At 40.7% G+C, this 24,585-nt stretch overlaps 1 protein-coding gene across 8 annotated transcripts; it reads right to left on the bottom strand.

Annotated features, from left to right (window-relative positions):
* Positions 1–3,728: 3,728 nt before the first annotated feature.
* LOC111249408 (uncharacterized) lies at positions 3,729–18,198 on the bottom strand. Of its 8 annotated transcripts, none has more exons than XM_022803236.2 (15): positions 17,849–18,198; positions 17,494–17,562; positions 14,511–14,636; positions 13,896–14,053; positions 12,761–13,038; positions 12,065–12,293; positions 11,715–11,865; positions 11,149–11,285; positions 10,619–10,817; positions 10,163–10,279; positions 9,358–9,506; positions 8,758–8,986; positions 8,241–8,498; positions 7,678–7,853; positions 3,729–5,841 (listed from the first exon to the last, which is right to left on the bottom strand). In XM_022803236.2, exons 1-15 carry the CDS (start codon positions 17,894–17,896, stop codon positions 4,143–4,145), a joined length of 4,023 nt encoding a protein of 1,340 aa, XP_022658971.1. In that variant the 5' UTR covers positions 17,897–18,198; the 3' UTR covers positions 3,729–4,142. The 8 variants fall into 8 exon arrangements, with proteins under 8 accessions (XP_022658971.1, XP_086843200.1, XP_022658976.1 ...); XM_086987074.1 differs by having other exon boundaries at positions 14,511–14,615; XM_022803241.2 differs by having other exon boundaries at positions 18,028–18,197.
* Positions 18,199–24,585: the final 6,387 nt, after the last annotated feature.

Raw genomic sequence — 24,585 nt, 5'->3', positions numbered from 1 at the left:
TTTTCGCTGGCAGAACATGGCATTCGCCCATGCATAGTATATTGACAATTTTTGGTGATCGCATGGCACGTCTATAGATCAAGGGTAACAAAATAGATTAAATGATAAGGTAATGTAGAATATAAAATATAAAAAAGAGATTTTTATGATGCCTCTACGTGAAAGGAGAGGATTAATACGTATTTGAAACTTGTGTTAGCACTAAATGTTAATTTTATCGTATTGTCTAAATGTTGTCATGGGCGTGGATTACAATTTGCGGGAAGTTCTTTATATAAGTAAGTGAAATAACAAATCATTAATTTTTTTCAAATAATTTTTTAATTAAAAGATTTCAGGGATAGTGTCGTTTAAAATAACGTTTAATTGTGCAAAGTACGGCTGCGCGTTCCGCACTGGTATTTTTAGTTACACTAGACTAACTATGCTTAATTATTATTCGTTATCGTTTTATGTAAAACAACCTCATAAAATAAAACTACATTTGTAAAGTAATTGCTCTTTTATCTTTAATATTAATTCTCTGTCTTTCCAAAACTACCTGAGAGAAACACCATATGTTGTTGCTTAGTCCATTCATAAAAAAAGTTCTAAAATTTATAATACATTTTCGTACAGTTTAACTGCACAGGAGTAAGTAGATTGTCTGTTATTAGTAAGAAACATAGCTCGAACGGTCAATTTAGCTCCTTTCCAGTTGCTCAGGAAATATAAACTCACCTTTATATATATATATATATATATATATAACACATCCTTTTAACACCAGTAAACAAGCAATAATCTATGCTAAATAAAAAGTGTGCATACTTAGTTCTGTTCATTTGTTCATTTTTCACCTAACTCAAGACCTAACTTCTCAGTTAATTATAGAATGTTTCTTAAACTATTGAAAACGTGCAAAGAGTTTAAAAACTGAACAATCCGTGGCATTGAAACATGTTCAGCCCCCCGTAAAATTGCATAATTTTCTTAAGGTTTCGCTTGGTGTAGTAATAATAGCGAACTTCGCAGGAACTCTATTCAGTATTATAGAATTGTATGACTTCCTTAACGTCCTGTTTATTCTTGACCATCGCGAGTTCTGCCATGCTCCTGCAGTCAGTCGAATTGGTTCACTACAGAGTACTGCTAGTAGTAGATAATCCGATTGCACTAAAAAACTTTTCAGTATTCAAGAACAACCGAGATTTTATTATATTAGCAAATTAAAACCGTTCGTATATGTTACAGAGAACTCTATATTAATAACTGTCTAATAATAATAGGTTTCTCCGTCTTTTAACGTACAATTTTTCAAAAGTGTGCGATAGATGTCCTTTGGGCTTCTCTTTTACTTAGAAGTGTTCAACTCTCAGCAGGAAGCCGGGTGTCTGTATCGCAGAGGGACTCCATGTCCAGATAATGGTTGTTTTTAAAATGCAGTTTCGAGCTTGAATAAAATGCTTAATTTTTCCTCGTAGAATTTACCAGTAAGGATTTTTTTGCGACCGGTTTTTAGTATCTAGATTAGATCCTGAATCAGATCCAGTTGCACTGTATAACTGAGTACATGATCCTTTAAGATTTGATGTTATTAGCTTTTATTTGATATGTTTAGGAAGCCCATTAATTAAGTCTTTCACGACACCTTTCACAACACCGATATCTATATTGAAAACAGTACATGTAGTATGGTAACATAGCATTAATTCACGGGAGAACATTACGGACCACGCGGCACGCCCTATTAAACAAATTCGTCTTAGGGGATATTTGCGGCATCGGCTTTTGCTATCTAGACAAACCCGATCAGACCACTCTCGTCCTTCGGCACAATATCGGCTGATCGATCATCTCAAGTATTTCTGAGCGACCAACTGGTCCATTTAGTTCCTGCGAACGCGTTAGAAGGAACCTCACGTTTCGCCTTCTCAAGCCGCTTCTAACATCTGTGTCTGCGAAATTAATGGTTTTTTGAGACCGAAGTCGAGCTCGGACGAGTCCCTCGCCAACAGTAAGCTGTGAACAGATTGCGCGTTGCACGGGAGAAGTGTAAGCGACGATTGCTATTCTAGTTCTATGCTTCAGTATTGTAATTTAGTTAGTGACTGGTACTTTAATTTAGCTCCCTTTAATTTTGATCAATGATTTTATTGGTGCTATCATTTGACACAAGATCTAAGCAAATACCCATGGGTACAGCCAGACATTTTCTGGCTGTGGACGGGAAAACACTGGCCTGATAGTGCCACTTGGATGCTTACTTTGCCAATACGCTATTCCCATTCCAACTCAGTTTTTCCCCTTAGGCAACGTTGACTAATCTTTTAGGCGCTATCATTTGACACAGTTAGTATATTCAATAGGCTACGGTATCGGTAGTTGTTTTTCTAGGTCAGACAGCCTTACATCAAAAATCAATATGCAATAATTTGATGCCTTGAACGCGCGGAAACTACTCGCCGAAACAAAAAGTCTCGGCAAACTATAGAGATTTGCTAGGTTTATCAAGCCATGTGCGCGTATACATAAGTTTTTTTTCTACTCCTTTCCTATGAGTACTCCATAATGTTCGGATCGACCCGATGGTAAACTGGGTGTTTTAGCGCGAAAAGATCCGGAAAGCGATATCCGAGAACGTAACAAAACTTATGAAGGCATTTAGGGGGGAAAAAATGTTTACAAGGCTCAGATAAGTCTATCTAATAAAGTATCTGTGGAATAAAGAAGCGGGCTCCTTTAAAGTCGCAATAATATTCACACAAGTAGAATCAGGAGAAGAGGAACGTGTGAATCCAGCAAATACTGCTGAACTTAGAAAGAGCTGACCAAAAACTCTTATGCTATCAGTGGTAAACACTCAGACTTGAGGCTCGATGTCTGTAAAGACGACTTCACCATTTAAAAAAATTTATAAACAATGAAGGCACTTCTCGTGGACACAAGACGCTCTGCGATGTAAGATATCTTGCAGCTGTGATTGTGCGTTGTTACACTCAGTCTACGAATGTAACGCATCTAAGATCGACTTATTAGTAGAGATTTTAGAAAAATTAGATTAGCTCTATTTTGTATCCGTCATATAGAAGAACTATTAGTTTGACACTTTCTTGATTATATGAAGCAATTTACAAAAACTTCGCTTTATACCCAATACGGCTTTGGCCCCTAATTTTAAGTTGTTCCCGCTGGAAGAATCCTTGCTGGGTACAATACATGTGAGTCACCGTTTTCAGGGTAGTCACCTCCATCACGCAACCGTTCATAAAACTCGTGCACCTAGCTTTGCCCCATAGCCTACTTGTCAAAAGTTTCCCGCACGTTTTTTCGTACTCGTATTTTTTTCAAGAAACCGAAACAGCGCGAAGGGTCCTTATGGACTTCGCAGTGCCTGCCAAGCTGGCAAAAATCGGACATTTTATCGATAGTTCAACAGACACAATATTGACATCACCATAAAGGAAAAACTTGCTATTTTCAATACTGCCCGAGTGAATTTCGATCCTGTTGCATGGAAGCCCTTTAGTGGATCTGTTCTCTAGAAAGGATGGAACTTGAATTGCAGTTAAAGCTACTACAACACATTATTTTTGTGAGCGATGAAGAACAACAATCTCATAAATTTCGCAAAAAATCACTTTTTAATCGTACATTCCTGCAATGGGCCTCTTTGTTTCCGTCTCTTATGGAAGCAGTAAACCTGATGTAAAAATACCGCTACTCTCAACTCAAACAACAACGTCATATTGAGAAAAATGCCTTTATTTGAAGTCATACGCGGCAAACACTGTTTTGGGTCGAAGACATGTGTGTACGTAAAATGTATGATTTCATAGTTATTAGATATTAATGTTTATTATTGTCATGTTTTTCAGCAAGTCAACTAAACAGATAAAATCCGAAGGAACGCAAATCCATCGGTTGTCGGTTCCAGGATGACGCACGCTACGCTACGCCATTAAGCACGGCTTTTAAACATCCTTTGAGACCGCTAAACCACTTTCAAAAAATCAATAAATATTGCGCAACTCCTAGGCCTCTTACAAATCAAACACGGTTGAGGCCATTCACGGGCTAATTAAAGTTAGTTGTCATCCTATCTTTGCTTTTTGCATTCATTTAAATTCACCTCCTCCTAATATCATTTGTGTCACCTTAGTTCACTGATCCTGCTCAAACATCGTCCGCATAACTTGCCCTATATTTAGCTCTGAATCGTTTAGAGTGCCTTCATAATCCGCCTTTGCCGTGTGACTCTCGGATGCCCCCTTACTTGCTGAACTGACCTTCGCAGCTGCATCCACTTCCAAGGACGTCGTTGGCGATAACGAACAATCAATCGAACACTCTTCTTCTTTATCCAAGCACCGACTACCTCCAGGGGTGGATAAAACTTGTTGTTGTTTAAATGCAGTATTTTGAAGTGATTTTCGACGCAAGACGACGTTTAGTTCATTAGGGGCTGCCGTTAGAGCCGTCTCCGTTTTAGCTGCTTTCTGATTATTACTAGCGTCACCGGACCGTCGGATGATTTTGATTACTTTCCGCACCATCTTGGGCCGACAATCATCTGCATTAAAAACTACACCTTCGCGGTTCTCTGTTGGCGTTTCGATATAGAGCGCAGTCGCGTTTTTAAGTGCTGAGCGAGGTACATGCAGCTTCAGTGGCCTTGCGCCTCCACCTATCACAGATGACGCCGGTATGAAGATCTTCTTTGTAGCCGTTGACGCCGATAAAGACATAGACGACGCAGAGCTTGTCACGGATTCCGTCGACGGCTGTATGAGAATCTTCGATCTTTGACGCATCGAGGACGTGGATGCTGGGATATAGATCTTCTCTGAGGCACACGCTGATGCCAGAGCAAATCCGGAACATGATTCTGAAGCAACCGAGGTAGGCGTGGATGCGCTCGATGTTCCTGGCCAGATATTCCTTGCATTAGCTACGTTCCACTGGACATTTTTCTCAGTTTTAGCAGTTTGATGGATATAAGGTTCAGATGAAATTGATGGTGTCGATGGCTTGGGCGTGGCGATGCTCCAGGAGATCGTTTTTTTCTTGAGGGTCGGAGCTGCTGTTATGGCAAAGCTGTTCTTGGGTACTGTCATAGTACTTGACCTCGTTCGATGTGCAATTCTAACTTCGGACCTCTTCTGGCCGTCCAAGGGCCATACTGCAGTTTTACTATGTTGTTTTTCTTCGAAACGCTTCTCATTATTAGAGGCTGCTGAGACTTTTCCAGTGAATGGTGCCCGTGATAATGGTTCTGGCGGATTTTTCTCCACCGTTTTACCTACAGGAGCTCCTATCATATAAGTATTTGTTGTTGGCGCTGTGATCTTCTGAACGTCGCTGTGGACGTTGCTGTCGAATCGAGAAATTTTATTAGGTGGCGCAGCCAAGGCATTATCATCTTCACTGGTTATCACTTTAATTTTTACCTTCACATTTGAATGGGGATCATGATTTAACTCTTCTGTCTCAGTAACCTCCGTTTTTATCTCCGCCTTGGGAGAAAGAACCATATCGGTTTCAACTATATCTTTTCCAAGTCCATCGCATTCGTTTTTGTCGCGAGAATGACGAGCTGACCCATTTTGAGCCGCTTTGCTGCCGCTTACTCCAACAACAGAGGCCGTAACCGTGGGTCCCAGCTTAACTGATGCGGTGATATCAATTTCGTCGCGAACTTTTGGGTTGAAGTTGGCACTAACTACTTCTGCACGCACGGTGGGCCCTACTTGGCGCTGTACCGATGAAACGAGTGGCGTTCTTCTATACGTGACGTGCCGAATGAGACCGCCGGTAGATAACCGAGATCCTCCTGCTAACAAGTATTTTCGAGCCCGGCCCCTACAAGGAAAATTATCGTATATTTAATACGAAACTTTTCTATGCCATTACTGCTATTTTACACTATATCATTATTAGCAGTATTCTAATCAAATGGCAAGGACAAGAGCAACTAGCCAATGAAAGGTTGTTATGTTATAGCTACGTACTAAACAGAGCGTAACAAGCCCGAATAATAATTATAATGATAGAAATAGTAGTGAATGTTTATGTGTGCAATATATACACTTAATATAATTATCGTTTAGTATGAAACGTAACAGACACTAATTTTACACCTAGGGATGGCGCTATTTTATAACACTGTGACATTTCGTGACACTTTTTTGCATTTGAGATTGCACTTGCACTTTTTTGTTCAGTCGAAATTTTTCACTCCGGCTTTTAGCGGGTGAAAAATTCCGGAACGGAAACTTTAAACTCAAGAAGTAGTCTCATGTAAGGTTCCCTACGAAGGTTAGTAACAAGAAGTTAGGGACTGTGGCAGAAGTTGACCTATCTCAAGTTTGGTGTGTACAGGGGCACCATACTTGCTCACAGCGGCTAAAAAATAAAGGAAACAGATCATACAGATGGGTGCCATGTGATTTGAACGAGGGTCATAAAAAGAGACACAGACGCTTGCTCCTTTTTGCCCTACATGTTACATCCTCGCTATATGTCTATCACTATATTTTGCCGGCTTTCTCCAAGCAGGCAGTTTACTTCGCCGGAAATGCACGATGGCGATACTAGTGGAGGGCTAGGTGGATACTGGATATCTATATTCTTCTAAGCAGCGTAACGGACGAGAAAGAAGAGGGACCATCGTTCGCTTACGGTTCCGCCCCGATTTGGTAAAGCCAAAGCAATTAGATAGGCAATTACAGAAAGAAAAATTTAGCAATACATAGTTTGCTGAGGCTCTTGTTACCGCACGCCTTTTTCAGGCCGATTCGTCTTCTTGCCCCCGCACTTTCAGCCCGTCAGCTGCATGGTGAAAATAGCAGAAGAATAGAAGTGGTGCTGCCAGTCCCTGGAAGTGAAAGCTGGTCATACGGTGAGGCGCGATATAGTCGATATATATGGTTTTGAACCAGCAGGTTCAAAGGGTTCAGCAGGTTAAGAAGAAGGAATTATTTTTTCCTATATATATATATATGGCTGCTTTTCGTCTCCGTCAATATGTTACGGGTGCTGCTGCTACCTGATTTCTATATAGTTCGCCATTGTTCCTCACTCAGTTGTTTCAGGTTGCTCACTGCCAGATTCCACCCATTCGAAGACGACGTCCTTTCTGCAAACTCATCCCACTGGCTCGTAGCATCAGGTAGGTTTTGTTCACTTGCGAAGCGAACTCAGTGATCTGCGCTACCGTTGTCATAGCTACAGTCTCGGTTATCCTATCATCAGATTTGTTACAATAGTTGCCGCGCAGACGCATTTTAGCTCTGATACAGTTCTAAGTGCGGAGTGAGTGTAACACACCCCAGTATCCCACATTTCTACAACAGTAAGATAAGCTACTACTCAAATGGCAGAATGGTGCATATTTCGATTAAAGGTGAAAGAAGTAACAGAGTCCGAAAATTTACTAAATCCCGTTTAATACTGAACCATCTATTATTGTCATATTAAGTGCTTAGTAATAAGATTTAACGTTTAGGCTTAGAACTTTATATTAATTTTTTAACAAAAACTATCACTGCAGAAATTTTATTAATTGGCCCTATTGGAACCAGAGATTCGACTCAGCCGTAAGAACCACTCGCTCGGAAAACATACGTAAATAAATCGGATTTAAATCTCTAATGAAGGTCAATTAATTGGCTTTTAGCCTTACGTATCCTGTACCACCTTTTCGGCAGATGCGTGTAAAAGCTTCGCCGCATCACGTAACGTGGCTGATCTCGCAGTGACAGGATCGTTGCCATCGCTTGGCTGGATGCCTTACGGCTTTGACGAATGTGGCTGCTGTTCTTATCACATTCATCCTTGAGCGTGATATCCGCTACAGTGGCCGGCCTCGCAGCCTAACCAGAAAGTAAATCAATCGAAAGATGAAATAATACATATGTAGTACAATAAAACCTGAATGCTTTAGAGTCGATTGTTTATTTCGTTTCTCTGGCTAAACGGCAAATTCTATATAACTTATCTAGAATAATTGTCAGCTAAACATGTGCACGGTAAGGTTTGCAGGCAAAAAAAACACATTTTACTGGTTCTGAAAGTATCTCGAATAAGTACCAAGCAACTTGAGCATTACTTTCCAGACCCTAAATTCTTGGAAATTTTATAATCCAACGAGGCACCTGCTCCTAAAAAACAGTTGCAACAACAATAAATCCATTAAGTGAAATATGAAAGATCTTAGAAAACAATGTTCCAGTGTCTTCGAAATGTTATACACTTCCTACCTGGTAGACTTCCGTTTCTAAGCCACCATTCATTTTTGATGCTGTTTTGGCGGTGTTTAGTGCGTCTGTTTCTTCTTGGACTACTCTTTTTTCATCTTTTCGCTCCTGTTCAACGCGATTGAGTTGTTCCGAGACATTCGCAAGGACGGTGCGTGCCTCGTCTTCGACACTTTCTCTCACAGGTTCCGAGGATCGTAAAACTTCAATTGCACTTCGGATGTGGTCTTCGAGTCGATCTAACTCGACATGGTGACGGCCCTAAAGAAACGAAATGAAACAGATGACAAAGTAGGACTTTTTATATTGTAAAATAATGGCAAAAATGGTGATCTGATGAGGCAGTCAGTTTGCGCGCAAACAAAAGGCAACATTGGACGAACACACTTGATAGCGTCCAGACGCATTCATAACTAGGTTGTAATAGCACTAACACAAGCAAAAAAAGATTACAAGTTACATTTTGTTTTATTGCGCTAAACAAAAGTTACGCATTTAAATATGCGGACTGAATATTAACCTTAATTAAATGGGCTAACTGGTCGACCAATAAAATTATCTCTTTTAGCTTTTCTTCGTAGTTTAGCCGAGCGAGAACCCAAAGCGCTTCGTCGTAGCCGAGGTTATCGGAAGGGCCTTCCTCGATAAGGCCCGGATCTTCTTTCGGAGCTCCGAGTCTTTGCGCAACGGCGTGAATATGTCGACACATGCGCAGCTCACTTAGAAATTGTTCACACGTACAACCATATCTGCAGTAGAAGCGAGGTGTGAGATAAAGACATACGGCATTAGCAAAACGTACATTACACGAGCAGCGTACGGTCACCAGTTACCTTGATATTAAGCTCCAATTAGTGTTTTTACAACAATACATCGGTCCCAAATGGGAATAAAGACACAAACTTCTCTTCTTGAATTTTATTCGATCCATGAAAAGGGATTTGTTAATGTGATTTGCAGATATCTGGCGGCCCCGTGAAAACGAATACCGCTTATTGCTATTATTTTCGTTATAATTAATTACAAATAAGGAGTTTCGATAATCTTCATCGCCAATATAAAGTGCTGAAGCGCTATTTATTTTTCTTGAAAGGGTCACTTCGAAAGAAAATGTGCTCACCTGTGAACACACACCTCACAGTGAGTACAGCGGTATTCGCAGTAAGTATGTGCCGATCTTCTGGGAAATACAACGGCGATTGTTCGGCCCTCTAGATTGGAGAAAATATATCGCGGGCCAGGTAACTCTTGCCAGGTACCATTATACGGCTAAATATTCAAATAAAATCGGTATACAGTTTTTTTATACCCAGAAACACCACCAAATTATCTCTTACATAACGAGCCGAACGATTGGTTATTAGAGCACTTACAAGGTAAAGTTTATAATGCAAGGCAGGGGAACCGCATTGCAAAAAATCTGTGCAGTCACAATGTAAAGCATAATTTGATTATGGAAAAAGTATATGAATATATATCGAGTGCATATTGAAGTATGTACCGCATTCGAAATCCTAAACAGTCCTACAGAAGTGAAGGCAACACGTAAAAGTATTGAATAAAATTCTTAATGTAATGGTTCTTCCCTAGTGCAGCGTATTCGAAAGCTACAAGCAAAAGCAGATGAGGATTTTTTTATAAAAGTGGCTCAAACAGCATTTGAATTTGATTAAAATTTTGACAAACTATCACATCGTCTGTCTAAAGTTTCCATAGACTTTCCTGCTCCCTTTTTGTTGTAATACAGTCTATAGTGTATTTACCGAAAAGAAAAGAATTAAATATTATCCTCATTAGACATCACATGCTCGACTAGCTCTCAATAATGTAATGTGACTTTAAAGATATTCTGCATCCACTCTCAATAAACCTACAGTATTTTACAGAATACACAAAAAAATGAAAACAAGTGGTTATATTCTTACTTCATGGGCATCTGTGACAACTCTGGTCTCATTATTTGTCCCGTGCTCAAGAATGGCTCGTATTGTCTTCACCAACGTGAGGCGGCGGAATTGGACCCTTCCCATGGTGCCTATTAGCTAAAATATAAGCACATGACATACAACTATCATATATGCAGACGATAAAGCCCTAAGAACGTGACCATAACAGAATTTAACATCTAACTGTTTTCGTTTGGAGTGAGAATATATATACAAGATAAGAGCCTTTAAGTAAATAATGGCAGAAGCAGTCTAGTGTAAGCGCACGAGGCGTTTAATCCCACGCCTGTCTTAAGCTCAATTATTTATCTTGCGTTAAAATAAGTTATCTATTAGATATCTATAATATATTTCCCAACAAAATTAGCTGGTCATTATAAAAATTATAGGAGGACCCTTTAGCCCACGTTGGCCTCTTCGTAAAACTATACGTACCCCCTTTGGCTCGCTATTCGGTAGCCATGCGGGTAGCTTCAGTCTTTTCTTGGCATTTCGTAAGTCCTGATAGTTAAGTAGTTGGTCTCGTTGGATTTCACCTCCGAAGTAATCTTTACAGGCCTCAGCTGCCACTTGGCCGTAAGTCCAATTTTGATCCAGACACTGGCGGATAAAAAGATGTGTTGCTGCAGTACACCTATATGAGGAAAGCGATCACTTTCGATATGTCTTTAAATGGTATCACTACCATGTGCGCCTGTAGCGGTGCCCCTACATCCGCCAAATTGGCTGGGTTTGTTTTTATAGACCCAGTAATAAAACTGCTTTGAACTCCGCTTGTAAAAGGTGCCTTTAACACTCGTCGGTACGCCTATCAATTAATAGAGCTCGAAAAGTAAAGCTTAGGACAAAGCTAATATTTAATCTAAATTATACAAAGATGTACCGTGTCGATTTATTACAAACGAGAGAGCTAACTTTGAAAATCGACTTAGTAGGCTGCAGGCAGATTATTGATATGAACTAACCTGACATCAAGGACGTGTGGTGCGTGTCCAATGTGTGTCCGCCAAAATTTTACGAATACATGACCAGTATCGTTCAAATCAACAATCATTGAAGCCGGACACTCAAAGCCCAATAGACGGGAACGATTTACTGCTACCTTTAGAATTATGTGCGAACAACATTAGAACACTAGACGATTTCGAGACATTTATGCGACGATAATTGTTTTACTTATACTTTTAACAGAAAAGATATATCCCAAAAGACAAATCTCAAAAATACATATTCTAATAAGACATCATTGCGCTACTTCTTGCACAATCGATCTTTAACGCAGATTTTTATTCTTTAATCGACTTCAGTTCACCCAAAAGAGAAATAGCTTATCCGTCTATTTATTTTTTTACCTATCTATTTCACTTGTTTGGTTAACACCCACGCTTTGCAAGAGAACATCTCAACCATCGACGAAAAACCCGGAAGTGTGCATATGTAAATACATGTCGTATAAGCATACGTATTGTTATAAGAGTATTATAATAGGTATTTGCGTTGTTTTTTATTAGTTGGAAATTATACAGCGTACCTCTGGTCGACGCGTGCGTCCCGCTTTGCAGCAAACAAATGTTCCAGCAGGAAGCTTGCTTTTGTGACTCGCTAGACGTAGGAAGCATTTCGCCTCACGCATGGCACGCTCCTTCCATTCCTCGTAATGCGATACTGAGCTAAATTCATGCCTATAGACAGCGAAATCAATAATGGTTGCCGTACCCGTTATTAGGAAACAAGGCCAGACCCGTACAGAGCGTATTAACCGTATTCACGTTAGACATTTACTCAATTAAACAGAATAGAGTCAGACTCGTCTCTTCAACAGCTCGCTTTCAAATGACGATGTTTTCCTTGCAAATTCATTTGCGCCCCATCATGGCTTACTCGGTGCATTCCAGCCTGGTGTCGTGGTCCTCAACGATATGGGTAAGTAAGCGCTGGTGGCTGCCCTGATCCAGTCGACAAAGGGGACAGAGTTTTTCGCGCACTCTCGACGGACAGATCGCTCCTGCAAGGACCCCCTGTACGTGTGCGTGCCTCACATGCTTTTCCATATATGGCACTCGACGCGCCATGGTTCGTGCACAGCCTGGTACCGGACAACGCCAAACCTCTAAAATGACACCAATGATTCATGGCTTTAGCGACAATATTTGCACTGGTTTTATTTCACTCATCTGCTATTTTCATCAATTTAATGTGTCAATCAATTAAAGAGAAATACTTGTCACCTAGATGCATCGCTTGATAGAAAAATAGAAGAGAGAGAGGTTTTCGAAATTGGGATTTATGAAGTAAAGAAGTTGATGTAATATTGTATAACCAGTCGACAGGAACGGATACGTGTTATGATGGTTCTGTGGGTGCTGGTCTTATTAGCAGTTTTACCGATCATAAATTGTACATCTGTGAGGGACGCTAAAACCAGTTTATTTCTTTCAGTAACCTCAAGCCATTATCTATAAAACATCCAGTAGCACAATCGAAATCGTTGTTCAGACAAGTTGCTACATTAGATGTTATATTAATGAAAGAATGAAGAAATCTTTTGAAACGGCCACAATTTGCTGCGTCACTTACTCTTGCCATCAGGCGCCTCCAGCATCTCTGCCATTTGGCTAATTTCAAGGGCATTTGCTTCAGTGATGTCCACTTCACGAATTTCCCCTGACTCAGGATCCAGTCGGGGCATTTTGGTTGAGAAGCGTTCTAATTTTCGCTTTCGAAACGCTCGCATTACTTGATCTTCTGGGGTGACCGTTGCCATGATCTGTTCGAATGACGGTGCCGCCGGAAGAGCTACATGACCTATGGGGGGTGGTACATCACGCTCAGGGATATGATTGTGAATGTGCCGCCTTGAATTCAAGGATATCGTAATGGAAAGTCGAAATACGGAGGTTGAACTCGTGATAGAGTTTTGTCCTTGCTTTACTATGGAAAAGTTTTTGATTGTAATACACGGTTTGTAGATATTTACGCAGTAATCGATCAAGCATCACTTAATCTGACATAATATAGCATGTGTTAATTTCATGCGGTGAGGTTTTGGGCGGAGCATGCTATTTCACACCAATTGGTACGTTTCCGAAGAAAAGTGTCCCGGATAATTCAACTCTACTATCATTGCTATTATTTCCGCTGCTGGCGAGAAACGAAAGAAACACGAAATCGAGTAAAGCTCATCTTCATTGCAGCAACGGAAACTGATTAGAAATACATGTACAATTAACAATATTTTGACAATATAAACAGCGGTAATTATTGACACCAGTATTGTGTTATAGTCGGGCACTACGCGCGGAATTACAAATCTATTAAAAATCAAAAACCTATGTACACGTGTATATATATATATATAAAGGATGTTCATGAGCACAAAATAAGCAATGGCTTATCATCCTATAAGTTTGCTAGAGAATTGATAGCGGAGTAATTAAACAATAGTACCAAAAATGACATGATAATAGTCATACCGGATCTAAATTACACAAACAAATTCATTCGGATAGATACGAGGGATCAATCTATATATTCGTACTCATCAAAGCTTGATCGGCCCGCTCGAGTAGATGAATCCGTGTTCGAGTGTAATTGTTTTGTCTTCTACATCAAAACGGTCAAATGACGTAGGTGCACGAAAGTATGTTCGAATGATTGCTTGCATTTTGTATTGTGCCACTGTGTCGTGACCAAAATCATTGCTGTCACCTACCTTCCCAGGAACTTCCCATCCTTATCGATTCGTACGAAGGCTTTACATGGGTTAAGCTTGCTACGGGCATGGACACATGAGAGCTTACGCTGTCCCCAACGATTGGCGGCATCTCGCTGACGCAAAATAAATGGTCCAACTGCCCGCCAGCCGCCCACCTAATACAGTAAATTTACAATACAACAGCTATTACGGAAGAACTCATCGAATTAATGAAGTGCGTATACTCACCGGCGGCACTTAATTAGCTGTATCAATGTTTAACAAAAAGAAAACTCTCACATAGTTCAATCAGAGCAACTAACGCGAGCGGAGAACAGTAGTTATGACAAATGAAAAACTGATCGATTACTTAACGAAGTATTACCATGCACTCCGCCATGACAAGTCTTCGAGGGTCTTCGTTTTAAAATAACTGAATAGTGATAGTACTCCTATAAAAGTTCAATAATGGTGATTTATAAATTCAGTTTGTTAGCTGTTTGTTCATTGATCTATTATAGGATAAGGCGGGTAAAAGATTGAAAATATTACACTATTTTTCTTCTAATTCTTAGCACAATATCCAACGGGCGAAGCTTGTCTCAATAGACCCGTGGAGATAGTAATATTTACCTCGAAAGGTCCGTAGAGATCGCACCATATCGATCCGGTTGTTCCCATGAGCGGGGTCTGGATTTCGTAAAATATCGCAGCGTCTGATGTGGATACCATGTTGTCCTGTGTTTGATAGATGGCTGTCTGTTACAACAATAAATAACATGTCGAAATAGTGTAGGTAATTTATTCGTTCGAAGATATAGTTTCCAATGGTCACAATCAATAGAACGCATAATGCAACCATGCGCTGGATATGCTTTGCCTATTGTAGATGGGAATAATCTGGTATTATGCTAACACGGAATGGTAGAAATAATAGATCATTTCAATTACGGACCCGCATAAAGGATCAAGGAAGATAATTCTACAAACAATAAGGATAATAACAATAAGGATAATTACTCTTAATTATTATTTATATATCTCGCAGTACACAACTTGTAATAACAAGTTGTACAACATATGGTAAGAAATACAGATGTAATAACATCTGTATTTCTTGTCATATTATTAATAATATAAAATTCTGCATAACATAAATGAAAACCGTTATTTACCCAATTATATTTTTTCGCTTTTTATTATCACCCTCTCTTCTCTAGCTGTGTGTTTCTTCTATCACACTGCCAACCCACAGCCCTGCACAATCCGTTAATTTTGCTAACCTATAACCTAGGCATGCATTCCAATACCTTGCAGTAGCCTTTGTAGTCGTTCATGCTATGCTACAAAAATCGCTAATCCCCATGTTTACGTACGTATGTTTACGTACACCAGCCTCAGCACTTGAGGAGTTTTCCAAAATTACAAGAAACGCTACTAAATTCCTGGCGTAGAAATTGACCTAAGCAGGAAAGCAATACAGGGTGCGCGAATGCTATTAGAATCAGATGAACAGTTGGCCCTCCGCGCACCAAGATGATGATCATCTGCTCCGGTCTTTTCGGCGGGGGTCTGTTGACTGACCGTATACCTGTTATGTTTAGCGACCTGATTCTTTTGACGTATTGCTTTGTTGAAGGGCAGCCGATATAGTTGTTGCACGTGCAGGAAACAACTGCTGGAGAAAAACTGTCTGGTCCCGGTTGTCCCCTCTTTGGGTGACGTCGTAATGTCTGTCTAACGTTGTCTACGTCTTCTGTTACTTGTTCATGCCACAAGATTTGATGGCATCAAATAGAGCAAATAGTCAATGCACCGTAATTTAACGGCACTGTCTGTCCATTCCATCGTAGGCTGAACGTCACGTAAAGCAAAGTAATCTGCCCGCTCATAGCATGTCCTTGAGTACATGCGCATTGGAAACGCAAATCTCATTAAGTGGTATTACTACTACAACTAGAGTGCCCCTATCCGGTTCTGTTTCGAGTCACGCTATTAAGAAGGAGCGCAAGCGACACTCGCGGCGATTTTAGACATCACATCATTCCGTAAGCTGTGGGTTGGGAAACCTCCCTTTTGGATATAACAGACACATACATACAGACAGGTTGGCCGAGGGGACTCAGTCTAGCTGTTAACAACTGCGACTCGAAAGGCTTACCCAGTAGCTCGCTTTGACAACTGGGGGAAAAGCCATATCGGGGCCAACTCTCACAATAACAATAATATTGGGTTCGTAGCAGACGACATTAAGGGAGGGCGCCAAAGTTGTGTCCAAAAGTCTTAGTTAGACGTAACTTGTCCTAGTGGTGATGCAGTGGTAACGTATAAGTCTATTAAATTCAAACACACGTCTACAAACTTCATTTTGTAGTGGGAGAGAGCCGTTTGGAGCAATACATGCAGTATCTGATTTACTATACGAAAAACATATAATTATAAACGACTATGGACAAACGAAAGTTTTCTTACGAATTAATTTCTAGAAATTTTGAGAAAATTTCTAGGAAACCTAATACTATATCTATGTAACTCTATAACTATGCCTATATAATGATTAAATAGACAGGATGGATACGACATTTTTCGACGATATTTGTGTACGCGATAAATCTACTCACAATGAATAAACGGAAGTGAAATCAACGACAGTTTAAAACGGCCGTTCTATCTCTGTCTTGATCACTTTCATGTATACTGTATTTTTTCTACCTTACTCGCAGGTATGCTTACACGAGCCGAGGTTAGGCGCGAGTATCTAGTGACCTTGCAAGTGTTCTCGCTCTCCACCAGCGTAAATGCTCTGACTTACTTCGGCTTACGCATAAATCCAAACAGTGTTAAAAATAACTATAATTAAAGATTAATTAATAATACTACAAATGTACTTATTATAAATTGTTCTAGTATTTAATAAAATACATATATTTATAATTTTTTTTTACGAAAAATACTTGATAGGGTCGGCTTCCCTCTCAATTTATTAGCATCTTTTTCTAACATTTCAGAATCTGACTTTTTTGGTCTGGTGTTTGGAAGTATTTTCACAACATTTCCTGGAGGTGTACATATATCGCACCAATCATTCAAAAGAAAATCAAAAATTTATGCCACTTTACAGCCTGCAGTTCTGAACTCATCTTTAACATATTTCGGTCCTGTGCAACAGTATAGGCAGTGAAGGGCATTTTTCTCCTATCCTGACGACTATAGAACACATACCCCCGAGAGCGCCCCCGGTTTATTCACCTATACATGGGGTCTGAAATTATATATTGGACAGTCGGTGCTGGAGCGTGCCTGGGTATGGCTGACGTTTCTAAACTGTTAAAATGAGCTAATCATATATATAATTTTGTAAGCGATCTTAAGAGTGGAAATCATAACGTTTCTTTTTCTTAATGGCTATATCTAACTGACTACTTAATCGTGAACTCTTTCCGTCTGGATTTATCAAACCCAGACATGAATGGCGTTCACTTTTCAGAGTTCAAATGATGACGAACAAAGCCAGTTGACCAACTGATATTATCGTATTACTATCTGGTACAAAACAATAGCTTAAATTAAAATTTTAGTTCATTGTTTATAATATTTATTATTACTATAAACTTACGGCAATGTTATCCGGCGGTGCTGAAGCGCCCAGAGTGACTGACAGAAATGGTTGGCACGTTCCTATAACCTGTAATCGTAATACACGAAACATGAAAGCAACCGATGTCAAACAAAGAAAGATACTAATTTTTTTTATAGGACAACTTCACATTCATAGAAGGCTCAATTCTATCGGGATTTTATAACAACTATTAGTACGATGACGTATCTTATACGTGAGTTCAGTAACAAAGAAAACATATATATACGAGAATGTGAGCTGATAAAGGATATGAAATAATGATGACAATAAAACTGCCTTTTTTTAATGTGGGCAGTAGACAAAATGGTTTACTGCCAGAAAGACAAATTACCGATTTACTATTATTATGTTTTGCCTGATTTTCCTGTGTTATCCCCATGTAATGCCAGCTACAACAACATCAATCCAGCGCGTTAGAAGAAATTGACGTGGGTCAATCCGTCATCGAAGCTCTCACCTATAATACTGCACCACCGAATGTTACTCACTCCTAGGCAACCCTGTACACACCTGTGCAACAGCGTAGAAAAGAACTGCTTAGGATTGCAAAATCCTGAACCAATCAGCTCCTCCTGTGATTCTCGGTGAGAGAGAAAGTGTGATTTCTATGGTATAGCTATTTACCACTCATGGTGCCCTTGACTGCCGAAGTGTCTATCGAATTGTCTGTCTGTTTGCCATTCGACCTTCGTCGTTTCTAGCCGTACCTACAAGAGTGAAGAAAATTTCCTAAACAATTCAAGTTCTACGAAATGTTGTCCCTCTGTTTCGAGCCTAATCGTACCTCGTTTCATAAGGCGGTGTCGATTTTACGACTGTTCTATTAGCTGTAGCTTCTACAAAGAGTGGTGTTGATAAATCCGTCATTACCGGCTTATTAAAGATCGTTGCTTCCTTTCATTTCAGATTCTTCCTATTGGCTTTTTTCATTGCTTGTATTATTTTTTGCTGACCAACAAACTTATGCTGACTAACTCAAAGCCCTGCGGATAAACTTAGTTCCGGTGAGCTTCACAACGCCGCTACCTCACCAGCTGTGTCGAAGACAACAGCTGACGAGAAACAAGGAGTGAGAAATTCTAATGCTTTGTCTAATCTTTTATGTTTGGCGACGGCAATGAGCGAAACTTAGTGCGGTAAGACGGAAATAGTAGTCCGAGGAAAAACAGTTCGCCGAAAAACAGAAGCCGATTGTAATGGTGTTTGTCGGTACCTATTTTTTTGCACCGCATGGACTGTGTGAGAAGGATAGCTTTGCCTCGTTCACTCCTAAAGTTTGATTTTTGCAGTATTGCAATGAATCTATGATTAAAGTATGTAAGTGTATTAGATTTAGTAGACTCAAAGCTCTGATTAGAAGGCTAGCAGAGGTCGTCAATTCAAACCTTGTCATAGGCTATACGACAAGTGTGATTTAATAAAGAAAATACATTACGTTTAATATTCTATAGATAGCTGTAAGTTGCTGGTTTTCGTGCACGTGACACGCTTATAAGTGTACGTTTTCCTTTGGACGTTTTATTCAACTTTTGAAGTCCATGTGCGTGACTGCTATCGAAAATCGGTTTCGCTTCAAACGAGTATATCTACATGTACTATAAACTTGAGGTGTTTGGAAACCTTACGCTGTACCACTATCTGCTGTTTCCTCTCGAAGTAGGAAATGCAGAAAGATTCTCTACAAATAAAGATTTCGCAAAGTGTTACGTTAGTACCGTACGCTCGACATTTACCATAATTAAGTTTTAACAATCGTCACGGCCGTGTCGTTCTCACCCAAAAGGAGAAAAGGCAAAGAAGTCTCTGTAATCGAAGAGCGACGTGAAATTCTTTATTGCTTTATGATGACACGAAACGCGACCGAGACGCAGACGAGCTAGACACGGAACCTATCTTATCTAGTATTTTGGGGTCATTGCTAGGTATCTGGTTGTTTTAATGTATCAACAAAGACAACAACGCGCTAAGAGTGTGCGAGAGCTAGAAGTGCGAGAATCATTTGAATACCAGCATGTGATCCTCTGTGAGATCCAACAAACACTTTTGGCTGATGATTTTCATTTTCTGTCGAAAGCACCTATCCTACGATTTGTATTTAATAGCAATTAGCGCCAACTGAATCGAGGTCGCGATTCGCAATAGACATCGTTGCCGACTTGCCGAGTTGTCTGATAGTCAGCGTTGTATGTAGAATGTATCGCGATACGCATTAGTTTAATTGAGCGTAATCCTATCGCCTAGGAGTGGTAATTAGGATTTGTGGGATGAGTAGCACTCAAGGTAACGGTCGCAGCGAAGCGTAGCGGAAGTAAAACAAATTTTCAGCTCCGTCCGGATGCTGCCTACCAGTGGTAGATTGCCACCACTGCAGCTTAAATAACAAGGCCGATAAAGACGAATTTCAATCGCGCGTAATTTCCTTCTTCATCTAGTTGACAGTAGTCAAGGGTTAAATGCAACAGATTACGCGTAAGGCTGGCACAGGAGTTTGTTGTTGCTGATGCTGCTGGGATCCATTTTGTACTTCTAACCAATTCGTTAACAAAGATTTTGTTTTTCGCTAACGGGCGGTCGGTTAGAAGGAAACGTTTTGCCGTTCTAAAAAATTATTAACGGGGCGTATCGCGGTCATAAGGAGTCGGTAAAATTTGCTATGGTTGCTATCCGTAGTGTACGTGCAGCCAACATCTTACCCATTTGCGATTTTTTTAAACGTTATTACTTGTTAGAGAGGTTACCTACGATTTTTGGTTGATATAGTGAACACTGCGTTATTGATTTCGTATAGTAACTTGCAGATACATCGTTCACAAAGTGATGAGTACGCTACCCGACTTAGTACATTAACATTTAATCCCCTTGAAAAATCGATTGGTGTTTGCGTCTACCGTATTGGAGTGTACTTCGCTCAGTTAGCGATCAGATTCAACTAATGGCTGAGGCTACTTGGGCTCTTAAACATTATCCGATCATTTCTACTGTGTGGATTTGTATTGGTATCGACGTACTGGTGGACGTTCTAGGAAAAAAACGTTCGAACGTCTCCACTGCTTAAGAACTTGGGAGCCTCAATTCGGAAATAGTTCGGACTTTATCGAGTTTTTGGCAACGTTTTATCATGTTCGCAAGTTTGCAAAAGCACGTACCTTGCTAAGTTTAACCTTGGCTAAAAACTTGTCAAAATAATCAATGCACCTGTAGAAGATTATAGTAGCATTCTGACGACTGCGTTTCGTAATTCAGATATAGAGATTGTCGTAACTTCGGGTTAGAAAAAGCGTAAGTGCTTACAATTCTGGCAACAATTTGTCCATTTCGGACGTGATTGCACGGAGCCACAGTGTAGGGAGCACTAACGGCGATAACAGTTTCAACAGTGTTCATTGAAGCGGACGCCCGAACTCGTCTAATTCGTGTTTAGCTCAAGATCGATTATTCCAAACAAGTTCAACAGATGCCCGATAGTAAACGCGCACCTGAGTAACAACGAGGATTGTAAATTGCGCATTCGAAGTCCACTAACGCCAGTACATTATGGGAGTTATGAAGTCGAATATATCAAACCGAAGAGACCGGAACGATTACACACGCCCCGTCAACCGGCGGATCTGTGTCGTCGACCTACTTTTGGGACGCAACTAGCTTTTCGAAACTTACTGAATCTCTGTCAATTATTCAAATCTGTACGCTACATTTCAGTTTGCTCTGTGTGAACTTTGGAGATGATGAAAAGTGTTTGGCCTTTTCACCTGGTACCAACCTAATTGTTATGGATTTTTTTCGTCTCAACGGACATCTCACCTCTTTCTTTTTTGTAATTTATTCGTAATGTGCTGGAGCACAGTCTCGCGCGGCGGGGCGACCGCATCAAGCAAACACGCAATTTTGCCATAGTGCAATTTACTGCTGTTTAACTTACCATACAGTAACAAGAGAACGCGCTACCTCTCACTATGTTAATTTTGTTCCTATATTCCATTAACAACATCGTTGTAATTTTGCAGTGTTACTCTTGCTATTGCGCACTAACACGGCCAATCCGACTTTTACATATCCATGGCTCATACTCATGGCTCACGTATTCGTCCGACATGAGTAGAAACTTCGTGGCAGTGTGCAGTATGAGACCACTTACACCTGTGGATTATCAGCAGATCAACGCCCGTAATTTTGCTTCCCGATGAACGGCAGATCGACCCATATCGCTGTCGTGTTGGGTAGCGATCGTTTAAATCGAAGCCAAAGATCGAGTGCCAAGACACCGAACAAATGTGTTTAGAACGGCGCCCACCGTGGTGACTGCTGCGGTTGTTGGTTGTGAGCGTGAAGCGGCGGATGTGGCATATTAACCCCATTCCTACACGCCGATGCAGGCGTTTGTCCCTGAGGGATATTCGAATTGTACACATTGACATTGTATAAGCCCGCATTATACTCCCCAGATACAAGTTTCGGTAAATCAGACTGGGAGCCGGTATGGCCCGATGAATGGCCGTGTGAGTTTGAATTTTGCTGCTGAACATTTTGGTGTACATGTCCACCGGCACCAATGTGCCTATTAGTGCCGTGTGGTGTTGAGGCTAAGACAGCGGTACCCTGATGATGCGTGTGATTTTGATGTGGATGAGCATGTGGCTGGGGCGGCACTGACTGTAGTGCCCCTGGTGCATTCTGCATGGGCATCATGAGATTACCATGTTCTCCGAGTGCACCCGTGTGATTATGACTCGGACTGATTTGGATTGCGTTTGAGAACAGGCTGCTGAGGTGAGCATCAACCGCTTGCTGAACCCCTGCCCCCACGGGGCTATTGAGTCCTGGCGGGAATTGTGAAGCCGCCCGTTGTCTTCCGTGCTCGCTAGGATCACGTAAATACGCATGTGGGCTGTAGACAATTGTGTTGCAAATGCCCAGATTGCAGACATCCGGATTACAGCCCTCGGGGTCGCATACGTCGAGCGAGCAAACACTTGAGTTGCACAGATTTGGCATATGCAGGCGTGGCCCGAAGATCCGACGCGCACCTCGCGCCTCTGAGAAGAATTGAGCCTTGATCTCAGGTACCATCGAACCCAACAACTTAAGCATAGATAAATCCGGTATGAACACGCTCGGAGCTCGTAGTAGCGGCCGGAATGTATCTACATCCTGATACAGCCATCGGGGATCAATTCGGTTTAGATTGAGCAAAGGATCGTCAATCCGACGCACGTACCGATCCGCTGTGCCGGGCTCACGTTGTACCACATTAACCTTCACAGGCTTGAACGGAGCATCCTGCTCGGACGATAATCGTGATGCCACGGAAACGACGTCACGAACCTGTTTCTTCAACGATGGCATGCTACAACCTAGACCCTCACCCTCGTATCCAGCTTCAGTTACATAAGTACTTTTTCCTCCAAACAGATGGCAGAGCACATTTTTAACCGCTTTCTTGTACTCGTCAACTCTCTCGGCACGCAGTTGCTCGCCATTGACTCCAAAGAGCTCCTCAAGACACAGGTTGGCATATTCAGCAGAGTCGTCGACTATTCTATCAATATCCAAACCCCCGAGAACCCGTTTATTGCCAAAGTCCGTACAAGTGTACAAACTACAGTCCGGTTTATGTCGTCGTGACCCCATGAGCAACGCTGGAATATCGAGTCCAGTTGCCCCACACAATTTGTCGTCGTTTTTTCCTGGAACTAATGCGGCCCGAGTCGATTTCGTCAATACTGTGCTATCAGCGTAGACGGTACAGGATTTCTATCCGCTGCGATTTTAAGAGTAAGTCCTCAACAAAAACAATGTTTTCGATAACAATCGAAACTTTGTTAGGCTTTTAGGGAACACGTGAGGTAACCTAAACTCGAGCTTCCGATGTAAACAAATTTAGTTTCGTGCTGGAAGAAGCTGCGTCCGCTAGAAGCATTTAGCTTAAGGCTTATAGATTCGAGGAGTCGAAACAATTACGATTCCGCGCAGAATCGGCCAAGCAGATTTGTATAGTGTGAAAGCATTCTCTTTCAAGTTCGGACGAACATCTGGGCCTAATCAGAGTCATTGTTAGGTCGAAAAATGCTCGCATTTACGAAAAAAAAAAGTCCTGACTTAAAATGCCTTAAAAAACCTTAAACTTTACTTATCTAAAATGAATCTTTTATCTGTATTTACACCTGTAGAAGCTTCTGTTGGCCTACATAGAAACGCTACCTCATGCCAGACGTAAGCATATTTTAGTTGGTCTTTACGAGTTTTACACGAGCTCATTTTGCAAGTTTATTGACATTATTGTATAAGATCTTAACGGGCCACGTAGGTCTTAGTGGTCTTAGCTTAATCATTTTGATAGTTAGCATCGTAATTCTAGATACGCTTAGATTAACTTCATCAAGACCAACCGTTAAGCCGAGTTAGCGTTTGTATTACCCTTCAGACGTAAGTAAACCAATAAAGTTGAATAAAGCGACGGTAATGAAACATCTGTAAGCCGGAGTTCCGAATCGGGTAAACTAAACGATTGTCGATTAAGAAATGTTTCCATATTATTTCAATGTCTGGACTTGAACACACATGGTATAGGTGATCTAAAGTACGTTTTCGAGTGTTCCTACTACGACTATTGTTAGGAAATGTTTAAGACGGTTGGAGAACACAATATGCAGTTCTCGGATCCCCTATGAATATTCACCTTTTATTTTTATTTAGCTTTCTTAGTTATTCTTGGAATAACCTTATTTAGGTTTAGTATCAAAAGATTGCTTTCTTTAGGACTAAAATTGGATTGGATCTTACCGGCCTCTATTTGAGTTTCTACAACAGACCTATTAAACGTCAGACGTTGCAATCAGACAAGCACCTATGAGCCTTAATCATTTCGTAGTTTTTTTATATTCTCTACTTTTCTCATCATTCATTTCGTTATTGCTTTTGCCAACGCTGCGATTTGAACCAGCGTAAAAGTACGCCTTAAAGATACCTGTATATTTCTGCGTCTATCCAAACATAAAAAAAGCTTTTTAAAGTTAGCTATCGTTATTCAAATGAACCCACGCCCTCAACGAACATTGCTTTAGACCTTTA

Source organism: Varroa destructor, unplaced genomic scaffold (assembly GCF_002443255.2).
Source record: "Varroa destructor unplaced genomic scaffold, Vdes_3.0 BEIS01000004.1, whole genome shotgun sequence".
Classification (NCBI taxonomy): domain Eukaryota; kingdom Metazoa; phylum Arthropoda; class Arachnida; order Mesostigmata; family Varroidae; genus Varroa; species Varroa destructor.
The sequence above is the reverse complement of the archived record's forward strand: the minus strand, read 5'-3'. Positions and strand labels throughout refer to the sequence as shown.